At 40.5% G+C, this 19,444-nt stretch overlaps 1 protein-coding gene across 1 annotated transcript in view; it reads left to right on the forward strand.

Moving 5' to 3' along the window:
• The first annotated feature begins 8,198 nt into the window (after window positions 1-8,198).
• The window catches only part of DNAH11 (dynein axonemal heavy chain 11), a 186,984-nt gene continuing 175,738 nt past the window's right edge, over window positions 8,199-19,444 (forward strand). The window contains exons 1-3 of the mRNA XM_020781900.3: window positions 8,199-8,336; window positions 8,483-8,844; window positions 11,824-11,964. Coding sequence (XP_020637559.3) covers window positions 8,608-8,844; window positions 11,824-11,964 — 378 coding nt within the window. The 5' untranslated portion in view covers window positions 8,199-8,336; window positions 8,483-8,607. The remainder of the gene's footprint in view (window positions 8,337-8,482; window positions 8,845-11,823; window positions 11,965-19,444) is intronic.

A 19,444-nucleotide genomic window follows, 5' to 3' on the forward strand; every position in this document is an offset into this window, starting at 1 on the left:
AGAGGTCCTGAATGTATTTTAAAGAAGAAAGTGTTCACAACCATCTCTATACCTCAGATATTGCAACTGCCATCAAGTTTCTGAACCTTGGTCTTAGCACCCATCAAAGGAAATAACTGGAGGCTACTGATGGTGGCTGCAGTAACTAGTATCTTATAGGCTATAGTTCTAATGCTGATGCTTTTGTTTCTGGTGACAAATGGAAGAGATGTAGGAGCAAAGTTGTCTGCATCCACATAGCTGTGGCGTGAATTTGATAAATAAATGCCTTAAGACCAAATGTTCCATATTGCCAGCATCAGAGATCTCACAATGTAGACAAAGGAATGTGAAATGAAGTGATTATTTCCGTGAATGTAGAACATAATGGATTAAGTGCTGCCTGACAACTGGAGAAAACAAATCTGCTGGACTCAGGATCATCAACTCAGTTTTGCTTCCCCAAGAAACTAATGAAAATACAAGTCTCCAAAACAGTAAGAAGACTCAAGCAAGGAGTTTAAACTGGCTTAAGTAAATTTTCAACTTTCTTTGAACAGCAGACACTTCACCTCTGTTCAATATCACAAACCACTTTTGGAACTCCATTCTCTTTCACAAGTAACAATGGCAAACTACTCGTAAGGCTTCCTAAATCCAAGTAATTAAGACATAAGGTTGGTGGTCAGATTTTCAGCTGGCAGTATGCCAACAGAAAATACTGTATATGCATCGGGTTCTACCTCTGTAAGACTTTTTTTTATTAACAGAATTTGAATATTTAAAAAACACTTTGTAGCATTCAGCCCTGCCCTCACCTGTCCGTCACAGCTGGGCAGTGGAACATCAGCCAATGGGGACAGAAGTTGGTGCAGAAGGGGGAGGAGCTGGAATATATAAAGGGGGTATGATGTAAAGATTAGGGAGAGATTTTGTGAGAGTTAGTGATGAGTGTGTCTGTGGGCCTGTGAGCCAAATAGTCAGTGAGGGAAGAGTCTGTGTGTGTCAGTGAGTGAGAGACCTTGATTAACATCTTGTGATTTACTTACTTGATTTTGTTAAGCCAATAAACAAGTTTTTTGTTTTGAAACAACATTGTTTTTTTTTTTAATATTGGATAAAATTTGGTGGCAGCAACTGAAGAAGAAGAGTGAGCACTCCTGGAGGCCTGAGTTAATAGAGGCTTCAGCGTGCTCGCTACACACCAGCACTGGACAAAACAAAAGCTTGTTCAGTTCTTCAAACCAAAAGCTATAGTATCAATTTTCTTGCTAGCATTTAAACATAATCTAACTGCAATGAAAAAAGAATGTAATTGAACAGCTTTTGAATGTGTTTCCTAGTTTTTCATTGTGGTTGTATTAGCTGAAATGCAGGCTCTGTCCTTAGCTCTTTCTAAACTGAAAAGTTGTCATTGGTGTAGAAACCTGACAATGGAGGCCATGAAACCAGTCACTAATTGCAAAGTAGGGAGGATGATAAATCTTAAATGCAATTGAATATATTTGAGTTTCAGTGAAAAAGAACTTCTAACTTCTGTTTTAAAGTGTTACAAATTTTTTTCACTACAAAGAAGGTAAAGTGAAAGCACTTCATTTACAAATGTTACAGAAATGGAAATACTACACTTATTTTTTAATTTTTTTGTTGTGCCATGTATAAAGAGACACCAAGGGGGAAAAACTCTAGAACCTGACTCCTTTTATGATCAGTTAACCTCACCCAAACACAAAGCGACTGACAGGACTATTTTTTTCAACAAGTTATCTAGGTATCTGCTTGGAGCTACGAAGTAATCTAATTGCCTAGGAGAAACAGTAGTGACCACAAGAGTGTATCCCACAGACCCTAGGGTTCTTAACCTGTAGTCTGTGGAGCACTGGGGATAGGGCACAATGTCCGCAAAGGCTTGAAGAAATGTTATGATCTTTTGCAGTTAAAACTGGATGTACGAAAGCAAGAAAGAAACAGAAACAGAACAAAAAATCCTAATTTCCCTTGTTTGTTGACAACTTGGCTTTTCTAATCTAACACCTCTATTCCAAAAAAAAGTAAAAATTGGTGTGATGATTGCCCCACTTCACTCCTGTCAATCATATTCAGGATCTCATTTGCATGAGCCTATGAAAGGAGTGGAGGGGCAGAGTCACCAGATATAAGAAGGTTTGGCAGGAGAGAGGAGAGAGAGATATAGAAGTTGCAGAGAGAGAGATAGTGAGGGATATAGTGAGAACAGATACTAAGAGATAAACTGGTCGAGATTAATAGATAGAGCAGGTGGTGATTAGTTATGTGGCAAGATGTATGACATTTTAATGATCTGATTGTATGCCTTGAATAAAGAACATCTGTGATTCTGATTAAATTTAATACACTTTAGTAAATAAATTCTGTTGGCGGTAACTAGACAAGTGTATGACTAAAGTTCTTTATATATTGTGGATGAATGAAATCCACTGGTGGCAGTGAGGAAAAGAGAGGACATCATAATTGGTATCTGCTGGTGGGATGACATAGCATGAGCGCTTTGTTTGGGGAAACAAGCAGGGGCCATGTAGTAAACGTCACAATTGGTTATGAAAATAACAGTTTGATAGCAAATAACTAATATTTTTGCACATGGTGAGAACATGCCAAGTCAATGACGCTGACTGGATGAGAAACAGCACATGACATTTCTTGCTGTTGTGCAGACAGAAGCCATAGAAAGAGATTGTCAAAGTCAGTGTCAGTGTGTGTGATCGGGTTCGTTTGAAGTCTGGAGCAGTTCCTCACTTTTGGCGGGAAATAAAGACAGAGGTTTTATTTGAACATTAATACAGTGGTGCCCCGCATAGCGACGTTAATCCATTCCGGATTAATCGTCGCTATGAGGAAACATCACTAAACAGAACGGAAAAAGCCATAGGAACGCATTAAACTTTGTTTAATGCGTTCCTATGGGGCCCAAACTCACAGTTGAGCGAAGTTCCTCCATAGCGCCGCCATTTTTGCACCCTCGGTAAGCGAGGGCAGGGCACAAAACTGGTTGTGGTGGCCATTTTGGGCACTCGGCGGCCATTTTGGAACCGCCGATCAGCTGTTCAAAAAACATCGCAATGCGAAGATCGGTAAGCGAAACGCTTACTGATCATCGCAATGCGATGTTTTACCCATTAAAACATCACAATGTAATCGCATTAGCGATCTAAAAAAATAGATCGCTATGCGGATTCGTCGTTAACGGTGCGCTCGTTATGCGAGGCACCACTGTAACTTTATTTATACTAACATTTGGTGATTCCGCTGTCACCTTAATTGGATCAAAACAACTTAAATTAGGTAATTGTTCATAATGTGATGACGTGAACCCAGGATGAGTATGTGGGAAACTCACGGGGGGGGGCTGAACCAAACCGTTCCCGGTCCATAGGATTTCTCAATGGGGCACTCCACCGCACATATGGTTCCACACCATGGGTGCCGAGCCCAGTCCCCTCCTTCGGCGGTCAGTTGAAGGTCTGGTCTGATTACTTTCTTCCCGTTTCCTTGTCCTTGTGGATAAACTACTACTGTCCATTCTAGTGCTTCAGTAGTGGACCCTCTTTCTTTCTCTAATTCTGGGTTGGGTAACAATCCACCTACTTTCAAGTTTGGAAAGTCCTTTAACAGTCCACAGGTTTTCTCATATGTAGCCTCATCCTCATTCCTCTCTTTCATCTCCTCCTTCCCTCTTGTTATCTTTCCTCTCGACATACTGAAAACCCTCTTTTCCCCTTGATCTTTTATATCTTCTTCCCACACTGATACATTTAACTTATCCTTTTTTCTTTTGTCTCCCTCCTCCACTAGACAGACTTCCACATTTCCTTCTCTTTCTTTCAATTCTATTCCACTCCCTTTTCCTATCATCACTTCTTCCTGTTCAGTTATTTCACCCTCTCTTATGGCTAGAGACATATATCACCCTAATACTGAAAGAAGATATGGACTCTATGCATATAAAATTTTTAAACCAATATCATTATTGAATGTGGACTATAAAATCTGCAGTAATTATAGTGGAAGGATTGAAAAAAAAATAATGGAATTCATCCATTCAGACCAAAATGGATTTTTGCCAAAAAGACAACTAAAGTACAACCTAAGGATAATCTTAGACATATTAGAATATTATGAGGTGCATACAGAGAAACAAATGGCATTAATCTTTCTGGATGCCCAAAAAGCATTTCATAATATGAATTGGCAATTTATCATACAGCAAATCAAAGCTATGGACTTTGGAAAAAACTTCATAAATGTAATTGAGAAAATCTATAATGAACAAATAACTAAAGTAATTGTAAATGGTGAATTGACAGATAATATTAATATTAAAAAAGGCACCAGACAGGGATGTCCACTCTCTCCATTGCTATTCATATTGACTTTGGAAGTATTAAATAGGAATGTGAGGAATGATCCAGAAATCAAGTCACCAAAATAAAGGACGAGAGTTACAAATTACAAGCATTTGCAGATGACTTGGTGTTTATTTTGGAAGATCTGTTGGAAACAACATTAATACTACTGGAGAAAATTGATGAACTCAGAGAAGTAGCAGGATTGAAGATAAACAAAGAAAAAAAGTTATAGTGAAAAATTTAACAGACAAAGAAAAAAATCAACTCTCAGAGATGTCAGATCTACAAATAGTTAAAAAAGTTAAATACCTCAGAATATATCTAACTTCCAGATTCTAACTATAAAATTAGATAATTATATAAAACTACTTAACCAAATAAAAATGGACCTAGAAAAATGGAAAAATCTACAACTTCCACTACTAGGAAGAATTGCAACAATCAAAATGAGCATCTTGCCAAAACTACTATTTCTGTTTCAAACAGTGCCAGTGAAAATAGAGAAGAAATACTTTGATGATCTAAACAAGGCGATATTAAAATTTATTTGGCAAGGGATGAAAGCCAGAATCAAATTGAAAATGCTTCAAGAATCCAAGGAAAAAGTTACCAATCATCTGTCCTAATGTGGCTGAAAGAATGGATTTGTCTGAAAAACAAAAGACTTTTGTATTTAGAGGGGCATGATTTACAGTTAGGTTGGCATGCCTTTTTATGGTATCAGAAAGCTAAAACCCACAGATATTTCCAAAACCACTATATTAGAAACTCCTTGTATATAATATGGGAAAAAATAAAAATGAAAAAGTACACAAAAATACCAGGATGGGTTTCACCTATCGATGTATTTGTCCATCCCAATCTTCTGAACTTTAAATTTTTTTTGACTTATATAGATATCTTGGATAGAGACAGGAAATTAAAACCAAAACAAGACCTTATAGACCAGGGACTAGATGCATCGTGGTGGCCCATAATGCAAATGCAATCTAGATATGAAAGGGATTCAAAAATGTATGATTTTTATAAAGAACAGACAACATTTGGCCAAATAATGTTAACATCAGATGATAAACTAATTAGGAAAATATATAAATTTCTTTTACATTGGAAAATGGAGGATGAACAGGTCAAAGAAACAATGGTTAAATGGGCAAAAAAATTGGGTATAATATTGATTTTGAAAAATGGCAAAAACTGTGGTCTAGAAACTATAAAATGACAATGGCAACACCTTATAAAGAGAATTTATATAAAATATTTTATAGATGGCATTTACCATCCAATAGATTAGCTAAAATGTATTCTAAAAGGTCAAGTAAATGCTGGAAATGTCATTAAAAACTGGAACTTATATCATCTTTGGTGGACATGTGATAAAGCAAAAAAAAATTTTTGGAAAAAAATACATACTGTGTATGGCTTGTTAAAATTTTTAAAATGTAGATTTTAAGCCAGAACTCTATTAGGTATAATACCAGAAAGTGTTGATAAACAAAATGTATATTTAATACTGCATATTTTAACAGCTGCAAGGATTATATTTATGCAATACTGGAAAAATGAAGAAACACAGATCAAGAAATTATTTAAAAGATATTGGACTGCGCTGAAATGGATAGACTGACACTAAAAATCAAAGGAAAGGAAGATACAGAATATTATTAAACATGGAACTTGTTTTATCAGTGGTTAGAAGCATGTTGTATAGATTAAGAGCTTGATACAGTATATATTGTAGTTGTATTAACAAATAATTAAAAGCTGAACCCAGGTGACACGATGTTAAATAAGCACAGATGGATTTTATAAATAATAATAAAAAGAAAAGAAAAAATAAAAACTGACTGGTATTATATAACAGATATAAGTTTTAACTGAACACCTAAGTATCTGCTGTTCCTAATATTGGTGTTTTTTGTAGCTCTGATGTTTTTGTTTCTGAGATCTGCAACTGCTTATAATACTCTGAAACTTCTTGATATTGTTCCCAGAGCCCCAATGACATGGGGACCACTGAAGTATGTTTCATCCACAAGTAAGATATTTTGATTGTCAGATCTATGTATTCTGTCAGTTTTTCCAGTTCTTTATTTTCAACTCTGGCATCCCCTGGAATTGCAAAGTCAATGATCCCAGACTCTTTGTTCTGTTACTATGTCTGGTGTGTAATGTTCAAGGCATCTTTCAATTTCGACCTGGAAATCCCAAAAGATATTGACTTCATCATTTTCTGACACTTTTCTACCTGATGTTCTGTGAAGGAGCAGAGTGTATAAGTGAGCCGTCTGTAGTGATAGAGGCCATAGAAGGAGGAGAAGAACAGTGTGGATCAAAGGAATGAAGGGGTGACAGTTGCGACAAAGATGGGAGAAGTTGAATCTAAGGAAAAGGCGGGAAAGACAGAGGTTTGTCTAGCAGAGGAGGCGAAAGGGACGAAGTGGCCAGAGCAAGAAGTGACAGTTTGGGAAGAAGATATAAAAGAGGAAGGGACATGCTGGTTCAGGTCAGTAGTCACAGATTATGAGAGAAAGCATGATGGAAGGAGGTTGACAGAATAAGGACCCAAGGACTGATAAGAGACTTCCCAGACCTAAAAGTGGGAGGACTGCTGCCGGAGCCTACTCCAGGAGAGATGAGACCGATGCGATATCTAACAAAAGAATGGACAGTGATCATAGCGCCGTGTGAGGTGGAGCTGCAGAGGGTAGCTGAGATAACTCACAACCAGTTTTATGACAAGCCAGATGAAAGAGGGTGGATCAGGCACGCATGTTATGGGACGATCTGTGCCCTGAGAAGTTCTCCTACCCTTAAGACTGGACTTTAAGGAATGGCGTGGGGGGCATCCCCACTGAGTCCATGGGAGTATGGCAAAAGCTTTAGCTCTGTTAGTTGTGGCCTGTTGCCAATGTTAAGAGTTTTCGACCCAATGAGTAACATGCTGGAGGAGATAAGTATAAATAAAGAAGAAAGTTTAAAAGTTATAAAAACGTCTCTGTTGTTATTTCCTGCCAAAGATGAGGGGTTGTCCAAAGAAGGAGAAGACCCCAATCACATGTTCCCATGGTTTTGGATGCTGGCAAGTTATATTTTTGGCATAATGACAAGTACTCTAATTTTGCCACTTGATCATATTTAATTTTGTGGTCTGTGCAGTCTTTGGACATTCACAGATGGGGTGTGACACTGTTTCACCTTTTTCCTGGCAGAGTCAATATTTGCTGTTAGCATTAATTCATTGAATCTTAGCTTTCATCACATTCGTTTGGAGTGGTTATTCTTGTGCAGCAAAATTTAAGCCTTTGGTTTCTTTCTTAAGGGTCCCCAGTTTTAGCTATGCTGGTGTTGAATTATTGTCATGCTTTCCATCAATATTACTCAGGTGTTGTCCATGTAATGGTTTATTTTTCTAGCTGATGATCATTAAAATTTGCACGGAATCATTCCAGTATAGTGGACCCTCAACTTACGGAATTAATCATTTGCAAGCTTCTCGTTACTTTTCGGGAGAAAGTACTGAAGCAAACGAGTCACGTTGCACGTGTGAAGGGCTCCCCGCTGCTTGTGCGGGGCTGCTTGTGCAGGGAGGGGGGACGGTGTGAGAGGCCTGGAGGCAGCACTCCTGAGACGGTGCCCTCCTTCATAGTTTTCTGCCCAGCCTCAGCTAGTCCCACTGAACTCAGAGACTCGTTACCTCGACGGTGAGTTGTTGTTGTTGTTTTATTTTTACCCGCATGCTCGCCAGCCTGCAGGGCCAGGGACTCCTCCGTCTCCTCCACCCGCAGGAGCGTGTGGGACTCGCCTCCGAAGGCGTGGGCCGAAGGGGCGAATGGCGTGATTTGTTTTCCTCGAGAGGCGGCGGCGGGAGGCTTTAGCGCGTCCCCTGGGCAACGGGACGCTGCTGCCGCCGCCGCGCTTTCGTGGGTGGCACCTGACGGGAGTCGCCGGCCACCGAAGTTGTCGCCTTGGGTAAGCAACTTGGGGGCCGCCGGCGAGGCTGGGGGTCCCCGGGCGGGGAGGCGAGGCGGTCGGTCGGGTGCGCGGGCGGGCTCGAGGCAAAGAGTCAGGGAGGGGCGCCCAGAAGGGGACGTCAATTCTTTCTCTCGTCGTTAAAGGGGGGACCCCTCGGGCCGAGAGGAGAGGCTGCGGAGACAACCCGGGTCCCTGAGGAGCCCCCCGCGGCGGGGCCCTCGGCCGCTTCGCCTTGCGCCCCGCAGACGCAACTCTGGGAGGCTGGGAGATGGACGACGAGGACGACGACGAGACGGTGGAGGAGAAAAGTTTCGCCCAGGATGAGCGGGTCCAGTTTGTGGGCCGCCGCTTGGCGCCCTTGCTGAGGCTGAAAGCAGACCAGTGGGAGGCGTTCGTGGAAGACGAAGGCCCCCAGAAGCTCCTGGCGGACTTTCTGGAGGCCAGCCAGCCCTCTTTCCTGGCTTTCTTCCTCCCTCCGGCCGGAGGATTGGTAGCTGAGGTGAAGGTAAAGAGCTGGGGCGAACGGGGTGTGCCTGTTATATTTCAGTTACAGTAAATCACTTTCTGTAAGCATGCAATCTCCTACTGTACCTAGTTTGTTTTTTTCAGTCTCTGGGTTTATCAAAAGTATCAAGTGCACACACACATATCCATCCATCCATGTACAGAGGCAGAGAACTAATCCTGGTAGTGGCAGTGACTGGACTTGCAACATTGTAGACCTCTTTGGGCCAGATTGTTCCAAAACTCAGAGCTGGGGGAAGTTACTTTTTGTGGACCGCAGCCATATTCAAGAAAGAGTAACTTTTATAAGCTCTGCCAAAAAAATTACTCCATGGGTAAGAAACTGTGACAAATTTCATCTTCCCATAGGCTGGAAACATACCTGATGTTCACCTGTGATATCTGCTCATACGTACATGACAGCCGCTTATTTTTTTTTCATGTGGTCCTGCTGGTATGCAGAGCTGCTTGAAGAGACTTTGTTGTGAATTGCAGGATGTGGTTTCCCTGCAGTTTTCATAACTCTGATGGCTGTGTTGTACCCATCTGCCTTAGGAACAAAAACCTGTGGTTGCTTCCAGTGGGCTGTATCCATTTGCTGTCTGTTTATTCATGCACATGATGGATTAAATCAGTGGTTCTTAACCTTGGGTTAGTCAGGTGTTTTTGAACTGCAACTCCCAGAAACTCAAGTCAGCACAGCTGGTGGTGAAGGCTTCTGGGAGTTGCAGTCCAAAAACATCTGAGTAACTCAAGGTTAAGAACCACTGGATTAAATGAAGAAAGTCAGGGCCTGGTTCTTTTGTTAAGATTTCATTTCCTTATTGCAGCATGAACACAAAGCATGAGTTTGCTTTAGCACCAATTTCTATACAGTAGTTTGGATTTTTAAAAAACTTAAGGTTAATTTCTTGGTGCTCAATTCCCATCTCCCACGTCTTAGTTGAGATACATCCCATGTATACTTTGACTGTCTCAAATGGTGAAACACTTTCCCCATGAGATGTGTGAAAAGCTCAGCACCACATGTCTTTGGAAAGCATTACAAGGTTTTGGTTAAACAAATTCAGTCTGGCATATATGCTTATCTTGGTTTTGGATTACCATTTGATTGTGTTGTCTTGTCATACACCCCAAAGCCTGAGCACTGTTGTAGGCCACAACACCAAACAATTGTGGAAAAGTATGGCTGATATTTCTGTATCACAAATGGAAGGTAAGTGCATCTCCTATGTGCCACGTGTTTAATGTTTACTTACTTAAAGCATATTTGCTGTGCTTGTAAAAATGCAAATATGTTTTATGCTAATATTAAAATTATTTTGCTCTCAAACTAAATTTCAGAAAAATTTATAGTGCTGGCACTGGAGTGCAGTTGACTGCTGTCAAAAGCTTGTGTACTCAAGAAGTTGTAGTTTATTGCAAGCTGTTCACTTGATGGTATTGTGCCAAATCATCTTGGCTTTGTGTTTACATTCAGCTAGATTTCTAACTTAGATTGTAACATATTGACACCAGTTGATAAGGAAAAGTGTATCCTGTTTTTCTTGTACTTCCATCCTTGTGATGATAAAGTTTATGGTCAGACATTCTTCCTGGTCAGGTTAAAGTGAAGTGGCACGGAGAATTAGTATCCACGCAGCATCCTTTTCCTTGGTCTCCTTGCTTCAGTTTTAGCTCTAGCCTTATGAATAATGTATTCATTTTATAAATACAGATCATGAAGGTCTTCCCTGCCATGTCATGGTAGAGGCTGAGTTATATTTTATCAGTCTGTGTGATCATTGCAGCAACATTCTTTGGCTGTAAGAAGGGCATGTCTAGATTAGTGTCAGTCCTACAGTAATACATTAGAAGTAGAACTGAAATATTGGCCCAAACTCTCTTACCTAGTTATGCTGATAAAGCACAAAATGACATAATTTTGGACATAAATTGCCCCAAGTTAAGAAATCACCATAGACATTATTTGCCTCTGAAAGTTACACTATTTGCGTTGCTACTCTAGGATTTGAGCCATTAAATTTTGTGGGTTTCACTTTATAATAACATATCACAAAGTAGTTTAACAAGAATAACTTAATAGAGCAACTCCATCACTAAAATGATTTAGAACTGGTTTGATATCATTTTTCCTGAATATCATGTCAGTATTTATCAAACATAAATCAGTCCTGATGAAATAATCTTTGATTCAGATTAAAAACGAGGAGATATTTGAATTTTAAACTTAGTAATGTAATAATTTAATAACATTGAGTCCTTTGGTGGTGGAAACTGCCTCTGTATTGCTAGAAAGTGCAAGGAAAAATAAGCTTAAGTCTGTCAGCGAATCCTGTCCAAGATACAAATGGTGAGTAATAAAATCTAAAACTTAATGCCTGAGATCCTGTTGCCCAGTGACTCAAATGATGTCATGTTTGGAAATGAATTGACATAAATTAAAAAATCTTTGTATACATTATCCGTTTCATAATGAGCCATAGAAGTGATCATAGAACAGATAATGCCTACAGAGGTTTTGTGTATAAAAGTGAGACAGTCTGCATAGCTGTGTAATAGCATTTCAGCCGGTATTTAATTCAAAACGCCCTTTATTATGGAAGCTCCTGTCTGGAGCGCTTATAAGCAGGAGGATCTACAACCATGAATGCACTTACTAAGTCCTCCTCATTCTGTGTATGTTTGTTTCACACTTCTACTTGTATGTTTTCTTAGAAAATGGGCTCCGTGAATAGTGCTGTCTAAGGGATACTGTATTTGGTCTTGGGAAATAGTAGCTCTTAGAGCTGTTTCCATGGTAGGAAACATAGTTTCCACAGTAGATTGTTTGACAAACAAAAGAATTTACAATTGGAAGTTACTGGAGCAAACCTATATGGTTGGCAGTTTTGATCCATTTTTATATATATATTTAAAATATTTTGGCTAATTTACAGTCACAGCTTTTTCAAACATTACTTTCATGTTTCTTGTTTAGATACCTGGAAGTGTGAAACACAAAACAGTTTGCATTATGAAGACCACAGACCATATTCGGATTGAAAACTGCAAGGAAAATCTCAAATTTGCTGAATTATCTGGAACACCCATGGAACATGTAATTATCTTCTTAGAAGAGGTGCTTTTGTTTTATATATTTCTTTATTAAGTTTTGGAATTTAAAATGTGTTTTACATCAGTAAATAGTTTTTAATAAAATTTATTTCAAGAAATAGCAAAATTAAAATGCTAATGTATTATTAATGTTTCTAATGTCCCTCCCCCTTCACCCCAAGAACCCTCCTGATTCAGAATGAATAATTTGACAGAGAGGTTAGTTACATAGGTCTGTGAAATTGTCATGAGATTGAAAAGCTAGCAATGGGACCAAGGTACAAGGGATCCTGGGTGATATGTACAGTATTCTTATGTAAATATATGTAATTTGTCAGTTGGACCCCTTTCCCTAAATGGTTTAGCTTCCATTTAATAGCATGTAAGAAATAACAGCATCAAGAAATTAATCTCTTTCTGCCAGTCTATAATCCAATGTGTGCAAAAGTGCTAAATGAAAATGACATCATTTCACAGGGAATTATGCTTTCATTTGGATGGGGGGGGGGCAGAGAGTGGGGCAAGAAGCCTGCTTCTCCCAGCCTGTTTCTAGTCTCCTAAATCTGAATCTGACCTGGAGTCTGAATCAGACATTACAATCCAGAAGACACTACATTTTTCAGAAGTACAATTTACAAGGCTTGGTAGGTAAAGAGAGGATCACTATGAAGAGTGTTTCGAAACTATCTCTGAAGAGTATTTAGAAACCTTAGCTGGTCCAAAATCTTTGATATACAAATTATTGATATACTGAGTGTACGTACGTACGTACGTACAGTACATACATACATACATACGTACATACATACATACATACATATTTTACCACAGTCCTTAGAACAATTAAAAAAAAACAATTACAATTTTAACCTTTCCAACATAAAAACATAACAGAATTACCACTTAGTTTAAAATCCATTTAAAATCTTACAATTTAAGCCATTTAAAATCTCGTCGTCGTCGTCGTCGTTTAGTCGTTTAGTCGTGTCCGACTCTTCATGACCCCATGGACCAGAGCACGCCAGGCCCTACTATCTTCTACTGGTTCCTGGAGTTGTGTCAAATTCATGTTGGTTGCTTCGCAGACACTGTCCAGCCATCTCATCCTCGGTCGTCCCCTTCTCCTCTTGCCATCACGCTTTCCCAACATCAGGGTCTTTTCCAGGGAGTCTTTTCTTCTCATTAGATGGCCAAAGTACTGGAGCCTCAGCTTCAGGATCTGTCCTTCCAGTGAGCACTCAGGGTTGATTTCCTTTAGAATTGATAGGTTTGTTCTCCTTGCAGTCCAGGGAACTCTCAAGAGCCTCCTCCAGCACCACAATTCAAAGGCATCAATTCTTCGGCGATCTGCTTTCTTTATGGTCCAGCTCTCACTTCCATACATCATTACAGGAAAAACCATAGCTTTGACTATTTGGACTTTTGTTGGCAAGGTGATGTCTCTGCTTTTTAAGATGCAGTCAAGATTTGTCATCGCCTTCCTCCCAAGAAGCAGGCGTCTTTTAATTTCATGGCTGTTGTCTCCATCTGCAGTGATCATGGAGCCCAGGAAAATAAAATCTGTCACTGCCTCCATATCTTCCCCTTCTATTTCCCAGGAGGTGATGGGACCAGTGGCCATGATCTTAGTTTTTTTGATGTTGAGTTTCAGACCATTTTTTGCACTCTCCTCTTTCACCCTCATTACAAGGTTCTTTAATTCCTCCTCACTTTCTGCCATCAAAGTGGTGTCATATTCATATCGGAAGTTGTTGATATTTCTTCCGGCAATCTTAATTCCGGCTTGGGATTCCTCCAGTCCAGCCTTCCGCATGATGTATTCTGCATATAAATTGAATAAACTGGGGGACAATATACAGCCTTGCCGTACTCCTTTCCCAATTTTGAAAAAATCAGTTGTTCTATATCCAGTTCTAACTGTTGCTTCCTGTCCCACATATAGGTTTCTCAGTAGATAGATAAGGTGGTCAGGCACTCCCATTTCTTTAAGAACTTGCCATAGTTTGTTGTGGTCCACACAGTCAAAGGCTTTTGCATAGTCAATGAAGCAGAAGTAGATATTTTTCTGGAACTCTCTGGCTTTCTCCATAATCCAGCGCAAGTTAGCAATTTGGTCTTGAGTGCCTCTGCCTCTTTGGAATCCAGCTTGTACTTCTGGGAGTTCTCGGTCCACATACTGCTGAAGCCTACCTTGGAGGATTTTGAGCATAACCTTGCTAGCGTGTGAAATGAGTGCAATTGTGCGGTAGTTGGAGCATTCTTTGGCACTGCCTTTCTTTGGGATTGGGATGTAGACTGATCTTTTCCAATCCTCTGGCCACTGTTGGGTTTTCCAAACTTGCTGGCATATTGAATGTAGCACCTTAACAGCATCATCTTTCAATATTTTAAATAGTTCAACTGGAATGTCATCACCTCCACTGGCCTTGTTGTTAGCCAGGCTTTCTAAGGCCCACTTGACTTCACTCTCCAGGATGTATGGCTCAAGGTCAGCAACTACATTGTCTGGGTTGTCCGGGATATCCACATCTTTCTGATATAATTCCTCTGTGTATTCTTGCCACCTCTTCTTGATGTCTTCTGCTTATGTTAGGTCCCTCCCATTTTTGTCCTTTATCATGTCCATCTTTGGACAAAATGTTCCTCTAATATCTCCAATTTTCCTGAACAGATCTCTGGTTTTTCCTTTTCTGTTATTTTCCTCTATTTCTTTGCATTGTTCATTTAAGAAGGCCCTCTTGTCTCTCCTTGCTATTCTTTGGAAGTCTGCGTTCAACTTTCTGTAACTTTCCCTATCTCCCTTGCATTTTGCTTCGCTTCTCCTCTCTGCTATTTCTAAGGCCTCGTTGGACAGCCACTTTGCTTTCTTGCATTTCCTTTTCTTTGGGATGGTTTTTGTTGCTGCCTCCTGGACAATGTTACGAGCCTCTATCCAAAGTTCTTCAGGCACTCTGTCCACCAAATCTAGTTCCTTAAATCTGTTCTTTACTTCCACTGTGTACTCATAGGGGATTTGGTTTAGATTATACCTGAGTGGCCCAGTGGTTTTTCTTACTCTCTTCAGTCTAAGCTTGAATTTTGCTATGAGAAGCTGATGATCAGAGCCACAGTCAGCTCCAGGTCTTGTTTTTGCTGACTGTATAGAGCTTCTCCATCTTTGGCTGCAGAGAATATAATCAATCTGATTTCGATATTGCCCATCTGGTGATTTCCATGTATAGAGTCGCCTCTTGTGTTGTTGGAAAAGAGTGTTTGTCCTGCTTCGTTCTGAACTCCAAGGCCAAACTTCCCTGTTGTTCCTTTTATCTCTTGGCTCCCTACTTTAGCATTCCAGTCCCCTAGAATGAGAAGAACAATTTTCTTTGGTGTCAGTTGTAGAAGGTGTTGTAAATCTTCATAAAATTGTTCAATTTCAGTCTCCTCAGCAGTGGTGGTTGGTGCATAAACTTGGATTATTGTGATGTTGAAAGGTCTGCCTTGGATTCGTATTGACATCATTCTATCATTTTTGAGATTGTATCCCATTACAGCTTTTCCCACTCTTTTGTTGACTATGAGGGCCACTCCATTCCTTCTACGGGATTCTTGCCCACAATAGTAGATATGGTAATCATCTGAGCTGAATTCGCCCATTCCTGTCCATTTTAGTTCACTGATGCCCAGGATGTCGATGTTTATTCTTGCTATCTCCTGTTTGACCACCTCCAGCTTACCAAGGTTCATAGATCTTACATTCCAGGTTCCTATGCCAGTTCCTACTCCAGGTGGATTGCGTTTAGTCGGAACTCTCCAACATGTCCTGTCCGTCTTGGGTGTCCCTGCACGGCATAGCCCATAGCTTTTCTGAGTTACTCAAGCCCCTTCGCCACGACACAGCAGCAATCCATGAAGGGGATTTAAAATCTACACATCTAAAATTTACCTACACTTTGATTTCTGGAATCTAACTATTACCATGCCGAAACTTGCAATGTGATAGGTAATCTTAGGGTCTTTATCTGAGAGAAGAAAATGGAGTATACTTTCATCTGTACAACCTGGGATTTTTTCAATCAGTGGAAAAATAATCAGGTTACATGCAATCTCATAGTGGGGACAGGTAAAAAAACATGTGTTGCATAGTTTCTACCACCCCTAGTGAACAGGAGCAAAGCCTTTCTGCATGAGGCACGTTCCTAGATTTTCCTTTGAGGATGACAGGCAGAAGGGGAGAGCATCTTGCTAGTGTAAAAGCTCTTCTAAATCCTCTCATTTCTAAGAGTGATAGATAGTCTGCTGGTTCCATGGGGCTCTTAATGTAGGCCCTTAGCAGCAGATTCTGTACGTTAGCAAAATCAGTGTTGTGTTCTATATCCTTAATTCTTTGTCTAAGCAAAATCAGCTTGGTGTTCTATATCCTCAATTCTTTGCCTCGTTTATTTGGTATGACAGCAGCACTTGTGGATATAGACCAATTTTTCATCAAATGGCTCTGGACAGCCTTTACCTGGTTGGATTGCAAATTATTATAGTAATCCAAGGGCAGAAGGCCTTGGGAGTTTTTATGTCCCTTTAGTCATGTATATATAGACAGCATACAAACCCAGGGCTCAACTCTTAGGAGACCTGTAGCCAATCGTATGCTTGCATTTGAGACACATCTGGGAACCTGAAGGATGATTGTTAAAAATTTAGATTGTACACTTTCTTGGGGAACAAAATGTGAACTAGGTGGCCCCAAAAATGAATCATAGCAGTTGTGCAAGCGGCTTAGCCTTATAGAGTTTAAGAACTGCAGGAACAAAGAATCCACCCTGAGAGCAGTGAAATGTTGCTATACTAATTGCGGTCCTTTCTCCTTGATAAGCCGTATGCTTACTATGTTGATCCCTTGAGTCTGTGGCTTGTAGAATTAACCCAAAGTATTTGAACTTACTAACTTGCTCAATACGGTGACCCTTAATTGACCAAACCCTTGTCTTCGGTTTGCACCCAAAGGCAACTACCTTGGTTTTCTGATAGTTTATTGTTAGAAACTCAGTTTCACAGTATAAGGAGAGTTTCTGCAAAGCCTTCCTTAGACCAACAGGTGTTCTACAGAGGATCACTGTATCATCTGTGTACAGTAATGTTGATATAAATCTATTAGCAAGTCTGGGAGGGTGGCGGTCGGGGTTATTGAGCCCGCCTATAGTAAGTTATTTATATAAAAAATAAATAAAGCTGGGGCTAGTAAACAGCCTTGCCTGACTTCTCTATAAGTTTGGATGGGTTCTGTAAAATGTCCTTGTCTACTGCATCTAACTCTTAAGTATGTTTCTTTGAATAAGGGTCTTATAAGACACAGAAGTCTTCTATCTGTACAGGACTTCATCAGTTTAGCCCAGAGTCGCATTTTAGATATGGAGTCAAATGCCGATTTAAAATTAACGAGTGCTGCATAAAGGGAGGTTGTGCCCTTAGAGGAATATTTCTCAGTGAGATGTTGAATAACTAGGTGTTGATCTATTGTAGATCTCCCTGGCCTAAAACCTGCTTGTTCTGTTACTATGACATTTTCTTGTTCAAGCCAAACCAAAAATTTATCCAGAAGGTGCCTTGCATAGAGTTTGTTTATGATGTTTAGCAAACTAATTGGCTTGTAGTTGGACAAGTCCTCCATGTTGCCCTTCTTATACAATAGGTCTACAATGGCTGTTTTCCAGGATTTGGGTATATAGCCTGTAGTATCAATGTGCATAAAAAGTGGGGCCAGAAAAGCAGCAAACCACTCCTTATTTTCTTATAAGAATTCTAGTGGAATGCCATCTGGCCCAGGGGCTTTGGTATGTATAGACTTTTTTTACAATAGCACCACTGACTGTTGCTCCATTTCTCAGTACAATTCAAATTATGATTAAGACCTATCAAGACTACAAAGCCAAGGTTTAACCAGGTATTTGAAGGATTACATCTCTCCATACGAACCTCCTCTGGTTGTAAAATCTTCAGAAGAGGCCATCTTCTCATTCCCGCCACCGTCAGATTAACGTTGGGTTTTAGGAGAAGACTCTCCAATGGTTGCTCACAGGCTATGGAGCTCTCTTCTATGGGAGGCCAGAGCACGCCAGGCCCTCCTATCTTCCACTGCCTCCCATAGTTGTGTCAAATTCATGTTGGTTGCTTCGCAGACACTGTCCAGCCATCTCATCCTCTGTCGTCCCCTTCTCCTCTTGCTTTCACACTTTCCTAACATCAAGGTCTTTTTCAAGGAGTCTTCTCTTCTCATGAGATGGCCAAAGTACTGGAGCCTCAGCTTCAGGATCTGTCCTTCCAGTGAACACTCAGTGTTGATTTCCTTTAGAATTGATAGGTTTGTTCTCCTTGCAGTCCAGGGGACTCTCAAGAGCCTCCTCCAGCACCACAATTCAAAGGCATCAATTCTTCGGTGGTCTGCTTTCTTTATGGTCCAGCTCTCACTTCCATACATCACGATAGGAAAAACCATAGCTTTGACTATTCAGACTTTTGTTGGCAAGGTGATGTCTCTGCTTTTTAAGATGCTGTCAAGATTTGTCATTGCTCTCCTCCCGAGAAGCAGGCGTCTTTTAATTTCGTGGCTGCTGTCTCTTTTTGCAGTGATCATAGAACCCAAGAAAATAAAATCTGTCACTGCCTCCATATCTTCCCCTTCTATTTCCCAGGAGGTGATGGGACCAGTGGCCATGATCTTAGTTTTTTTGATGTTGAGTTTCAGGCCATTTTTTTTACTCTCCTCTTTCACCCTCATTACAAGGTACTTTAATTCCTCCTCACTTTCTACCATCAGAGTGGTATCATCTGCATATCGGAGGTTGTTGATATTTCTTCCGGCAATCTTAATTCCATCTTGGGATTCCTCCAGTTCTGCATGATGTATTCTGCATATAATTCACCCATTCCTGTCCATTTTAGTTCACTGATGCCCAGGATGTAAATGTTTTTTCTTGCCATCTCCTGTTTGACCACCTCCAGCTTACCAAGGTTCATAGATCTTACATTCCAGATTCCTATGCAGTATTTGTCTTTGTAGCATTGGACTTTCCTTTCATTTCCAGGCATGTCCACAGCTGAGCGTCCTTTCGGCTTTGGCACAACCACTTCATTAGCTCTGGAGCTACTAGTCCTTGTCCTCCGCTCTTCCTCAGTAGCATGTTGGACGCCTTTCAACCTGAGGGGCCCATTTTTCAGCGTCATATCTTTTAGCCTTTTGTTTCTGATCATGGGGTGTTCTTGGCAAAGATATTGGAGTGGCATTGCCATTTCCTACTCCAGGTGGATTGTGTTTAGTCGGAACTCTCCACTATGTCCTGTCCGTCTTGGGTGTCCCTGCACGGCATAGCCCATAGCTTCTCTGAGTTACTCAAGCCCCTTCCGCACGGCAAGGCAGCAATCTGTGAAGGGGTAGCAGGCACAGAGTCAGAGACTGGGAGTTTAATTTCCCACTGTGCCTCCTGTGATTAGAGCCAACCTGTGTGGCCTTGGGCAAACTGCTCTACCCCAGGGCA

The sequence above is a fragment of the Pogona vitticeps genome, chromosome 6 (genome assembly GCF_051106095.1).
Source record: "Pogona vitticeps strain Pit_001003342236 chromosome 6, PviZW2.1, whole genome shotgun sequence".
NCBI classification, from domain to species: domain Eukaryota; kingdom Metazoa; phylum Chordata; class Lepidosauria; order Squamata; family Agamidae; genus Pogona; species Pogona vitticeps.